The sequence below is a fragment of the Malaya genurostris genome, chromosome 3 (assembly GCF_030247185.1).
Source record: "Malaya genurostris strain Urasoe2022 chromosome 3, Malgen_1.1, whole genome shotgun sequence".
NCBI lineage: Eukaryota > Metazoa > Arthropoda > Insecta > Diptera > Culicidae > Malaya > Malaya genurostris.
The window spans coordinates 230,626,012-230,639,781 of record NC_080572.1 but is presented as its reverse complement, the minus strand read 5'-3'; the positions used below and the strand labels follow the sequence as shown (position 1 = coordinate 230,639,781).

Here is a 13,770-nt window from a genome sequence, read left to right as displayed (position 1 = left end):
TTACTCCATCAACCATTTCAGTAAGTCTAAGATCACATAATTTAGATTGCTTTTAAATTTGACATTTGGCTTGACGAACGTTTCTGTTACAATATCAATACGAATTTTTAAAACTGAGAGAAAATTAATAAATTCACCTTCACTCGATTTTAAGGATCGAGCATACCAAATTAATAATCATATGATTATCTCACATCATTGTTGAATTTTGAATCCATTATACTATTATCAGCAAATTGCCACCCAACTTGAAATGCTTCGAAAAGTGTTGAAGTCGAATTCATTCGGATGATCATTTGAAAAAGCTAATCTTGTAGATAGATTATTTATTTTCCGTTATATTAACTAAGTCGATTTCGGTTAAAGAAGCGAATGGCAGTAGTTGTCTACCTGTTACGCTAGCGTAACTGTCACCAGATAAAGAAGATGACCGGGTGATCCTGCTGTTTGTTTGCTTACATTAGATGAAATAAGCGCCTCAGAATCTCAGATATACTCTGTTCCGTTAATGTCATTGAATTGACTAGTTGTTGTCTAATCGGAAGAGCGATTCAGATTTTTTTTCCCCTAACAGGACTTTTTAAATAATTGGACTTATGATTTCCATCACAATTAGAGCAAGAAAATATCTCAAAGATTTCATTAATTGGATAGACGTCTTTCGAATGCGAATTACCACAGTTCAAACAGCGTATGTCCATATGGCATTTTTTGTACCACATCCGACGACATTGCGCTAGATGACATTATGTCGTTTATAATGTTCCCAACGAACTTTAACGTGGAACTTACTTCTACTTCTTTTTTCCAAAAATTTCAAATTGCTTACCTTACATCGATTTACTAAAAGCATTCGCTCTTTTATCATAAGTATTACTTGGGAAGGGCCAAATGCAAGCAATTCCTTCAGTTCTTTTTTAATTTCATCACTTCTTTGATCATTTCAATAAAACTTTCAAGACAGCCTTACGTCATACGAATTAAACTTTATGAAGCTTTTCAGACTAATCCTAAAGAAGATGTTTTTCAATCTATCTACCAAGACTAAATATTCTCCTCTTCGTCCAATTTGGTATGAGAGTTCTACTTCCGGAAGGAAAGTAGAAAGTTCAGTGCCGAATTTATCGTGTTTTGTTTCCATTTTTTGTACAGTAGTTAGAATGCTTCAGTGATACAGTTTATTAACTTTACCTCTAACATATGGTGTTATTTTGTTACCTTATAGTTGGTTTCATAGTTCATTGGTTCAATACTATGTTGTTAGTTACTTTTTGTTGCGTGTTTGGATTCATATGCGTGAAATAAGACACGCTAAACCGTGAACCGTGTTTCGATGGCGGCGCTTTGTTTTACCTTCTTCCAAACATAAGCCATGAGGCTCCTCCGCCTCCTCCTTGAGTAGACTCCGAAGGGGTTATTTTCTTCAGATAGATGACACTGAAGTGATGGTCTTCCGGACAGTGTTTCTATGAAAGGTTGGTTTTTGTAGCTGTTTTGGCAAAAAAATGGGGACACCGGTAATAACAATGGATGTACTCAATAAGAACCGAGAGCGAGACACCGGGATTGTTGTGTACATTTCGGAGCATTCTGCTTTGCTCGATGTTGATTATTATTTTTTCCGAGTGAGTTTCTCATAAAGGACATTCTTTTGTGAATGTGCGTCCCTCTCCAGCCCCGGCAGCTTGAGAAGGATGGACAGGCGCCAAACGGACAAAGGTCGCTCAGGTACATCACTGCAAGGTTGAGTTGACGGATGGAACGGACTCCGTTTCGACTGACGCTGTCTGGAAAACCAATTCCGAATGTGAACACCGGTCGGTCTTATCTGTCCGTTTTCCAGGCCGATGGAGAAAAAAAAATCGCGTTACCACGGGTACCTTTCGTTGGGCAGTTCAATTTTGCTAATGACTTTGCTGGCTATATTTTCCATTGTTTCGAGAAAATCATTTTCTTTTGTGATGATGGCTCCATTTAGATTACCGCGAGGGACAAGAAAGGGTTCTGCACACTTCGGTCCAGTGTCATTCAAATGAATGAGAGCTCTGGGCGGATTTTCAAGATACCGCGAGTTTGAACTGTTTAATTTATTTAAAAGTTGCACAAAATTCACGAAATCTCGCAATTATTTTAAAAACTCCCGAAGAAATTAGCTAACCGCCACGATTTTCGGGAGTAGTACTTCATGCTCAACGTGCAACTTTAACTGACTTAGAACAAGAAATGATTAATAGGGTAAAGTGGAGTTATTTATATAAAAAATCTGTGCAACTTTCTAACCATAGCATTTCATTCATTCATTTGAAAAATTTTGAGATGCAAGCGTCTCATGGAAAGTGGGATAAACCCGACCGTGTATGGTTTTGGTTGATTTAGTACAAATATTACCTTAATTTACTGGCTGTGCAATGATAAATAAATTACTGTTATGATATAGAATGATAATGGTAAGATAAAGGAATTCAAAAATTGAAAAACAGCAAAATAATTAATCACAGTCATTCGTCATGACGTAATACGTAATGACATTCTCATTTGCATCGCAGTGGCGGCTCAACGAATAAAATTTACATCTCGTTTTAGTAAACGTAAGATTTGTAATTACGAATTATTGTACTAAAAATAACAAAAATTCATTTTAATTTGATAAATAAACTATTTAATGCTACCTAACTATTTAAAGGTCGGATTTGCCCCACCGTGTTCTTTAGTATGCCGCAAATAAAAAATAGTAATCAAATTTACATGCACTTTAATCAAAGAACCTAAGTCGACTTAATTTTTTATGCGACCCTTCTACGAACAAAAAAATTCCTGTAGTCAATCATGAATTAAAATGAAATGAGAATGAAAGTGAGAATGAAAAAAAAACACACACTTTGCGTTTGAGCACTAACACCATGTTCACATTAGCGCTGATATCACTTGACATACCGAGATGATATGCATATCAGGTCGAAATGTTCACTTTTGAATGAACTCATATTACCGATTTGTGACGAAAGTTAATTATGTGATATTTTCATTTATTTGTTATTACATTTCCATTTAGAAGTAATATGGTAAAGAGAGAATAGAGATGGCATTTTACTAGAGTGATACACCAGCGTGTAGGTTTCATGCTTACACTGATGATGCACCCGGCGAACAACACACAAAAGGAAAGCGCACTTATTGTCGAATAGACAAACTTTCCATTTGTTCTTGTGGTTAAAGAAGCTGGTGCGAGTGAACCACATTCTCTTCGCATGAACCAGAGTGGCATGTACACTTCGGTGAAAATAAATGCGTCTACCTCCTAGAATATGAGAGCTCTGCTCTAGCACTTTGGTGTGATCCAGTGCTAAAGGCGAAAGAAAATAAAAACGCACTCTCATGATGCGTTTACATTTTATATAACAGTGGTATATATGTGTCTACATGAGCTCTCGTTGGTATTGTCAGTGCGAGGGGAGAAATTGCACTTGCTCTTCGTCACACACGTCAAATGTTCAGATTGTTGGCGATCAATCGATTTAATTCGAGTCCCCAATTGTTCTTTATGCAAATGTCAATAGGAATATTTTTTTAAAAACGTGCTCAACCCAGTGAAATTATACCATAAGCAACATCACATATGTTTGGTGCATGAATACTTTTCGGTATATATACCGGTGCACTTTATAGACGATTTTAAATTTTAATGTGGAACACATTTTTGTTTTCTATATAGTGGTGCAAACTAGAAACTCAAGAAAAATACACGTAGAAATGTGGTCAGGTTTTAAACAATTACAGCTCAGTCAATTTTGTATAAATTATTAATATCATGTCATCATTTGATTGGAAATATTTCTACGTATTGATTTGAATGTTCATAGCCATGTATTTTTAATTGCATATCATTAAAATGTTGACTATTAGCTAGCAGTGTCCTATTTTGTCTGCAAAAAATCTCCGGCACATCGGATTTCCCTGCCATAGTCGACGGTTTTGAAGGAGTAAGCGATGTATGAAAGAGAGAGCATCGCTCTGATAGGTCAATCGATGCAAAAGCGAAGCTGTTGGAAGCACGCGAATCTATAAATAGAAGCGAAATTAAAGCTAACGTTTCAGTCCTATTCCTAGCATGCTAGAGGTAGGTTGTTGCTAGACAGCAAGACAAAAACGTGCCATAAAGCGATTTGAAGCTTTAAGAGCTGATGCCAGTTGTTAGCGTAAAACCGTGTCGCTCGCTGTGCGTATTACATTTCTCTTCATGCTCTCTCGTAAATGTGTAAAATGACTCTCGATGTGGCCGGGTGGCCAAGAAAGTTTTGATATTTTCGGTTACAAGTTTGACTACATCACATAAAATCCAATAAAGCTACCGCTTGTTTGGCAGCCTTGATTAGCCGATTTTATTTCTCTCTCATGTTTCGTTACGTTACCAGGAAACTGGAGCAGAAACAAATGGCGCTGCCATAGAAATTGACTCACCTTCATAAAAATAACATTCACTTCATTTTTATCGCGAGAACACCTATGTGTTTATGCACTAATCGTCTCTAAATTAAATTATCTAGACATTGTCAGGATAGATTTTTGATCCATGCTTTTGAAGGCGAGATATTCAATGAACAAATTGAAAGTTTCCGTTTTCATCTATGCAACTCTTCCTTCAGAAAAAAAGAATTTCCCGACCGCTAAAGTCAAACAATCATTCTGAAATTTTCACAGAATAATCTAAACTAAATTTCTAAGAAATTGTCTGTTGTTTTTTGTCGTGAATACGACTTACTTTACTATGGGGTGCCTTTTCAAAATTAGCCATATGGAAGAATGGGCAGAACTTAATCGTGAATATCTCGACTTGTATTGATGGTAGCAACATAATTCTTTCACCATTTCATCAAAAATATGATCAGGAATTTAGGATAATATTTTGAACAGTGTGAGATAACAACAAACAACTCAAAAATTAAGTTTTCTCAAAATTTCAAAATAATGCGGAAAACTCTTTACTTTCGCTTGGGTTTTTCGCGCAAGGACGACGATTTTGAGGTAGTCAGGCACATATCTTCAACTGAATGCGTATATAAAGGGAACCGTGGTGAAAATCGATCATTTCTTTTCGTGCGTTCGATGAAAGCAGACGTCGTGGGAGTTAAATCATCAACCAGCAGCGACGGAAAGAGCGCCTTCTCCGTGGTTAAAACCTCAAACGCTCAGGTAGCAACTTTCATTTGCTTGCTGGCCTTCAAGGCGAGCAGACTGCCATCGCGTCAGTTAAACCAGCAGCGACGGAAAGAGCACCTTCTGCGTGGTTAAAACCTCAAACGCTCAGGTAGCAACTTTCATTCGCTTGCTGGCCATCAAGGCGAGAAGACTGCCATCGCTAGAGTTAAACCAGCAGCGACGGAAAGAGCGCCTTCTGCGTGGTTAAAACCTCAAACGCTCAGGTCGCAACTTTCATTCGCTTGCTGGCCTTCAAGGCGAGCAGACTGCCATCGCGAGAGTTAAACCAGCAGCGACAGAGATAGCACTGCCATCATTTGGTTTTCGGTAGTCGTAACGAGAAGTTCAATTTTCAGATTTTAGTTCCGCAATATAGGTTTAGAATTCAGAGTCTGCGTGCTGAACTAACTCAAATCGTCACTCTTCATCACGAACGCTTTCATAAAAATTTCTTTTCAGAGCCACCATTTTTTTATTATAAAGAACTATACTGCTTATTTCATAATATTTAATTGCGTTTCAGAATGTTTAATGTAACTAATCTGTAATTTAGTCTAGGCGAATCGTTTAAATTTCTAGTAATGAAAGAGGGGAAAGTTGCACAATTCAAACAATCGATGAACTACCAATTCGAACTCGGAAGCATAAATAAAGCGTGTCATATTCGTATTCACGACATCCAGTTATGTCTCTGACATAACACACCCGTACTTTTTTTTATATTCGTCACCGTTTCTGAGAAAATCAGATTTGAAGCGTAAAAATAGCCCTTTAAAACGCCCTAAAACACACTGGCCTAAGCCTTTAATTGGTATACTCTGATCTTGTGTCATGCAAGCTCGGAATTCCATGTTATGTCGTATCCCCATGAGTCGAAAGTTTCGGGTATCATTCCATGCAAAGAGTGATAAACGTGGAAACCGCTTGGTAATTAATAGAAGAGAAAGTAAACAAAGAGAAACTGTCGCTTGCTTATACGCCCTTTTGAAAAATTAACCAAGAATTATCGAAATCGCAAGTATGTACAAAGATATAATTGCTTATATTTGGGATAATAGTGTAATTTCGTCGGTCACAAAACAAATGGAAATCAAGACAAATGATGTTCGGTGTTGGTTCGGATTAATTGAACTGTTTTAATTGTAGATCATTAGAAATTTTGATTGCCTTGTTCCACATCAATGACTCGAACAACCCCATGGGGCTGATCCTTGTAGTTTTTTACACTCATCACCTTGTAATTCTGAGACCGGAAAACAGATCCGAATGAAATTCGTGAGTTCCATATAAAATCATAAGACATTTCATTTGTGCTTAAGTTTGTTAAAATCAGTCAAGCCATCGCTGAGAAGACTGTTCGAGCCCAACATTTTTCAGACGCGTATCAGCAAGAAAAAAACAATTAACTTGTACGATTATATCTCTGAAACTTTAAATGTCAGTCATATGACCTTCCAGATCGACCCTTAGCTCTATTTTAGTCTCGAACGAGCCTAAAATTATTGATATCGGGTAGTCCATACACAAGAAAACTGAGCGGTGAGACTTTTTTTTGCCAACCCAACTGTCGGTTCAGACCCCGACCTGTGAACCATAGTGTTGATAGGATCGTAGAACCAGCCATGCAATGTCTGTTGAAACAGAAGGTCAAAATCAACAGATGAAATGCTTTGCTTACGAGAGCAGAGAAACATTGAGGGGTAGCGATGAGGTCCTAACCTACCTTTTTATTATCACAAGGAGTGTATGGAAAAGTAGTTAGGAACATTGATTATTCAATAAAAAAGCGAAAAAAAAAACATATTTTGACATCAGTTTTCGATATATTGTAGAAAAATTATATTTTTATGCATTTCACTGATTATATTGAAGAAAATCCTAATTTCTGTGAAACGCTCGCACTTTGGACTTGACATTCTTCATTAAATTCTGCACAGTTACTTTTGTGACCTTCCTGGTGGCAGCTGTCCAGTTTTTTTTAATTCCTGCATGTTTTGGGACACTGTACCTTCCTTCCGAAAGTGCCGCTTGACAATTGCCCAATACCTTTCAATTGGCCGAAGATCCGGGCAGTTCGGTGGGTTGATGTCCTTTCCACGAATTGTACATTATTTTTTGACAACCACTGTAGAACGGAGTTGGCGTACTGGGCTGAAGCCAAATCCTGCCAGAAGAGAGGAGGAGCCTTATGCTTTCTGTACAGTGGCAGCATTCTCTTCTTCCAACATTCTTCCTCGTACACCTTGGCGTTAATTGTGCCCTTCGTGAGAAAATCGACGACCGCAAACCACAGGTACAAATTGCTTGCCAGACCAACACCTTCTGCCCAAACTTTTCCATCGCCACCGTGGTGTCAGCGTCGTCCAGGTCCTGGTACACCGATTTCGTATAATATTGCGGTCCGGGCAGCGCTCGAGAGTCTTCATTGGCGTAGGTTTCATCGTCGAAACCATGCATCCGTCTTTATTCTGTAGAATCCGGTTATACAGTTTTCGCGCTTTTGTTTTGGCCTGAACTTGCTGTACCAGAGACTTTTTCGGTACCTTCTGTTTCTTGTACGTTTTCAGGCAGTTCCGAACTTTGATCCGTTGAATCCTCCCGATGCTGGTGTTGAACTGCTTAGCCAAATCCCGCGTCGACGCCGATGGGTTTTTCCTGATGTACTCAACCAGTCCCGGCCGGGCTGGTGGGACCCGTTTTCCCACGGGATCGGGGCAAATCCTTCATGAAAAGGGTCTTACCGAACTTCTCGATAGTATTTTTGACACTGGTGTGGTGCACTTTCACCAGTTTTGCAAAATCATTGAAACGATAAACCGTACCGAAACCAATCGATTGCGCAGCTGTTATTGGCATTTAAACAAACATGTCACCGCAAAACACGCTGCAAAAAATTAAGCCATTTCTGAGTAATAACTGTTTGAATGTTGCTAAGGGGCTGTCCATAAAAGACGTCACGCTTTTTTTGACGATTTTTGACTCCCCATCCCCCCTTTGTCACAAATTGTCACAAAGCAATTCAAAATAAATAAAATTCATCTTAATACATTCTCAATATGTATGACAAACCATACAAATATGAGGGAAAAATCGATTTATTACATGCTGTCATTAGATTAAAAAATATGCCTAAAACTACAAAATTATCGGAATTATTTTATCAATATCAATTATATAAATTAACAAAAGTATTTGTTTGGAATTGATGAAACATTTAAATCATCTGTTTTGTTCCTCCTAGGGGTACACAGATATATGATTGTTTTAGGTAAAGAATAATATTTCCTTAGTGTAGGCTGAGAAAATAAAGACCAAAACCTCATCAAAACGAGATCACTGCCGGAGAATCTTTTCATGATCAGTTGATCAGTGAATTTTAAATCACATCAATCAATATCGGTACTGATCTTCCGTCACACAATGGGTAGTGATTTTGAGCTAAAATGATTCTTGATTTATGTAAGTTCAATCATTGGATGATTCGATACGCTTTGATGTTGGTGGAGGAAAATCACATATGATCAAGAAAAAACATGACATGATCTACGTTTGAAATCGTTGATCTCCCGCTCTTTTTCAAATGGAGTACAATTGAATAAACTTCATCAGAATCAGATAAGAGAAATTCTTATGATATACTATTATCAATGCTAGAAAATCAAATTACTGAAAAAATTGTCAGTGTATAACTTAAGTTAAACCGTTTGAAGGCATCTTTTTCTTTTTTACTCATATTAGGCAAAATTTGTTAATTCCGCTAATTTACTCGCTCCTCCGTGCACTTTTGCTGATCACAACAGAAATGATTTCCTGCATCATTCATTTCCGAATTTACAAGAAAAAGCTTTTACATCAACAAATACACGTTTTCCTATAGAATGTAAACGTGTATTGTGGAGATTTTTTCAGAAAATAGGGCAAAGCAGTAATATAATTAGGTATTTCAAAAATGCGTTCATTGAAAATATTGGACGTCACATTTCAAAAACCTCCCCCCCCCCCCTTCCCCCTGTCACAAAAGGTCACGTTTTATGAAACACTCCCCTCCCCCTTGCGGCGTGACGTCTTTTATGGACAGCCCCTAACTACTTATCGATACACTCCTTAATATGGCGAATTATATGCATAGATCAAACGGAAATGCAACAAAGATTTGAAAGGATGTTTGGGAAACTGTTGCTTATTGAAGCATATACGAGTTCTGCTTATATGAGATTATTTATTGAACAGCTAAATGAAAAACATTACATAAGTGCTACTTAGTTTAGTAACCCCGTTTAAGTATTTTAGAATGCAGAAATCGGGCAACAGTATTGAGTGCAAAAACATCTTTTTTCTGCTAGATTCGCACGGAACCACCCGCGATCCCATTTCAACCAGAATATTAGTTGATTTTCTGAATTCGATTGGTTAAAATTTGGTACAACTAATCGATTGTTGTTTTAACTAAACTGTCATTTTTGTTTTTCGATTAGCAGAAACGATGGTTGAAACAACTAATTGGACTGTTTGAAAAAATATGCCGTCAATTAGTGAACCGGAGAAAAACTTAACCGATTCTGTCGAAACAAAAGATTTCATTCGATTTTTGCATTTAAAAATACTCAACCGGCTTTTCAAAACAGATAACACTTATCCGATTTTTGTACTAAGCCGTTCAAGTCCATATCTCCATCATACACAGAAATAAATACGTAAAATTCCATTTTTTATACGATTTGAAATCTACATGACTAGAAAACCAACAGAAAAAAAAGTGAAAAACAAATATAATTCGGGGTTTGAACCGAGAATCATTGGATCACAAAGAGCGTCCGTGTATCGTCCGATACACATAAACTCGTACACTACCGGTCAAAAGTTTGGGTTCACTTTACGTTCAAAAATTCAAGTTGCAATTTAGATTGAAATTTTTTGCGATGAATAATCTACTTCATGTAGGGCCACAATGACAACTCGTGTCTCTACACTTCACTCTGCCTTTTGACTCATTTCACTACCAATGAATTATGAAATTTAGAGTTTTGCTTACATTTTTATAATGAGATGATATTTTTCGAATTACGTCGATTTACGTAAAAAATGTTGTCGAACACTTATCTTAACACACAAAAATTATGTACTTAACATAACAAACCGCAATAAGTGATGACGGGGAATACAGTCGAAAGACAGACAGATCATTTTCGGAAATTTATGGTAGGAGAGACCGGGGCTAATCCGGACACGAGGTTGAACCGGACAACTTAAATATCTTCTAAACCAACAATTATTTCGATCCACGGATTGATTTTGTAAACGCACTTTCATGTGACAGACAGACGTCAGTTAGTTGGATTACGCTGAGTCAATTCATTTTGGGCGTCAAAGTATGTTTTTTACTAATATTTTTCAAATTTTTCGATTTTTTGGGTATGTTTGATTTCTGTGGACGGTCGGCTTTCAAATGTTTATTGCGTGCTGAATCCAGTGATTATTGAGTACTTCCAATTGCGTGTAAAATAAAATTATTATTGATTCTCGATGCATTATCTGTGCTTAACCGGGCAAAAAAGTGGAGCTCAATCGGACACATACTTTTCGACCTGAAATTCTTAACGGACTCTTGAAATATACCTAAATATTGATACCTATATTTAAATTCTACTTCATAAAACTTGTTAAAATTAGGTTTACTATAAATTGAATCAAAGCGTTCATTATATGTAGCGAAACAATCGAAAAGTCTTCAATAAAAACTCTAAAGTCAGTTTCAACATCAATTATTTGGTACTGCAGGGCGTGAAGTTACAAGACAATACCTATATTATGTTTCACGAAAGGTTGTAACCAACAGACAATCCACTCGAACACGATATCATTTCTTCTGCACGCAAAAAGTTATCTTAAGATGTGGCACCCTACTGTATTCGTTCTTCATTTTTGTATGGAGCTTTATAGTTCGGTTTAGCCTTATAGGGAGTCAGATATATTACCTCGGTTCCTGAATATGGGATTTTGAGTTGGTTACTTCACGGTGGACTTGGCACAAAAACTAATAAATTTTTTTCCATGTCACAAATTAGAAAAAAATACCTTGAAGTAATAAAGTTTTTTTTTATTTCCAAGAAATGTTCGGTTTCTCCCCGAAAAATGTCCGGTTTAGTCCCGCAGTTTCTAAAATTTTTGGGTTTTGAGTTGGTAACTTAATTGGGACTTTTTACGGAAACTAATGTATATTTTTCCACAAGTTGTGAAATGGAATTGAAGGTTTAAGCTACACAACGGTATAAATAACTTGTATAAAAACCTAGTTGAAATAATTGCATTTTTCAATTTCCCAAAAAGTGTCCGATTTAGCCCCGGTCTCTCTAAATTTCCGTTTTCTTTTTAAGTCAGCAGTACTTTTAAAAATTCTAATTGTTCTGAATCCAGTGATTATTGGGTCATTTTATAAATGTGCAAATTTGTATTATAATTGCATCTCGAAAATTAATTGTCAGTGCGGGGTTAAGCCGGACAAAAAGGCGGGCTAAGCCGGAGACATAATTTTCGACTTGAAATTCTTCACGGATGCTTGAAATATACCTACATATTGAAATCTTTATTTCACATCTATTCTATTTTCATTTGTTAAATCTAGATTTACATTTAATTCAAACAAAACTTTCACTATATGTACCGAAACAATCAAATAGTTTCCAATAAATACTCTAAAATCAGTTTAAACACAAATTATTTGGTAGAGCAGGGCGTCTCGTTTCTAGACAGTACCTATTTTTTTAGGTAAGCAGGATTATTTCTCACGTAAGGTTGAAACCAAGAAACAATCCATTCGAACATGATTTCATTTTTTCGCACTTTTTAAGATATATTGAGATTTCGCACCCTACTGTATTCTTTCTTAATTTTAGTGCTTAACTTATTACCCCATATGGTATTCCAGCCCCACGGTTTCTGAAATCTTGGTTTGTTAGTTGGTCACTTCATCACGACTTGGTACGAGAACTAATGCAAATTTTTCCAAATCACAAATTGGGAATTGTGACTGGTCCGGTTTAGAAATAGCAAAAATAAATCGGAAATTACAATTCGGTGATGCTTTTCTTATCTGATTTCTAATTTTCAAACCTGTCCCAAGAAAATTCGTGGATTTCACAAAAAATCCCTCCATAAAACCGTTCCAATTATAGTCCATTGAAGATGCAGAGTGATAACTTTCAAGGGAACTGACTTTAATGTTTTATTTTCGGTTCTCTAAAGGTGCTACGGTTTTCTCTTGGGCTTCTGTCGCGGCTATCGATCCCGTCCGTTGAAAATCTTCTCAGTTAGAATCCTACAACCTATACCTTTAAAAAAAGTTGACCCCAACCGTGCTGTCCATCGTACTGATTGGAACTTTCTCTCTCTTATAGCTTCGTATTCACCCATAATAGTGCAACGAGAAGGAAAATTGATTTTCTAATTTAGTGCGAATCAAACACAGCACGGATAACCGACATCCGACCGCACAGTGTAAAACCAAAAGTCCCCTTTAAGTAGCGTTCCAAAAAAATAAAATCAAACTAAAAAATTATTCAGGAGAGAGACAGAGACAAACCAGATACAGATAAAAAAAATCGAAACATTCAAACACACAAAACAAAACCCGGCTCGAAGCTAATCGGAAGTAGAATAATTCTATTTACTCTCACGCATGTCCCTGACTGCTCTGGCGAAGGAACGAAAATCTAATCTAGCAAACAAAACAAAAAAAAATTGACGAAAAATAAGTCCCGGAAATTAGCCATTGATCAGATTTTCTCCCATCCGCAAAGATCCAAATTCTGAGAACCCATTTCCGGAAGAGCCAAACAAAAATAAAAATAAAGATACACACATACTCCGAAAAAAAAGAGAAGGGATCCACTTCACACTCTTACTGTTAGAAGAAGGAAGAAGGAATAAAGTAGTAGGAAAAAAAAGCATTTTCAAAATGTCTTACGGCGATATTTCTTACGGGTAAGTAGCTAAGCGTGTAAAATGTAGCCTCTATACCAACGCTAACCAAAGCACACGGCTGGTACCGCCTCCGAATCCCCAAACAAGAAAGCCTTCCCCCATCTTCCCATATAGTTTGTATACTTTCTGCATTTATTTTCGACTTCGATTGTTTTTTTTTTCTCCGTGAATCTCTCACCACACCCCCCTCCCCCCCCCTACCAGAGCAGAGTGCCTAACAGTAAACAAACAAACAACGCTACAAATTATCAACTGATCGAAGCAAATGGCTCAAACGATTTTGCTCCCAGACCCCAGCGTACATTTGCGGATGCTGCGGAGTAAAAAGCAACACCCCACCCCATTTTTCGGGGTAAGCCTCTTTTACATCGCAATACATGGCAGTGGGATATCGTGGGATTTACCGGGGGTTGAAACTTTTACTCGCAAACGCCAAATTAATGACTTGGAAGATTTTCCAGTTTCGGTCACTACACCCACCCACACACTAGTTTATCGGAACCACATCGGAGAGCACTATTCGGGTGATCCAATTGATTTTGGCTGTTTGGTTGTTCGGTTTTCCAGTTGGGAAACGAAACACGGAAAATGCTA

At 37.2% G+C, this 13,770-nt stretch overlaps 1 protein-coding gene across 22 annotated transcripts in view; it reads left to right on the top strand.

Moving 5' to 3' along the window:
- LOC131438815 (glucose transporter type 1) overlaps nt 1-13,770 on the top strand; it is a 611,808-nt gene that overhangs the window by 409,305 nt on the left and 188,733 nt on the right. Inside the window, exon 1 of one of the 22 annotated variants that reach the window (XM_058609125.1) lies at nt 12,661-13,176. The exons of the other annotated variants lie outside the window; for them this stretch is intronic. Within the exon in view, the coding sequence (XP_058465108.1) occupies nt 13,151-13,176 (26 nt within the window). The 5' untranslated portion in view covers nt 12,661-13,150. Of the gene's footprint in view, nt 1-12,660; nt 13,177-13,770 lie in introns of those variants that run through there. 22 annotated transcript variants of the gene reach the window in all.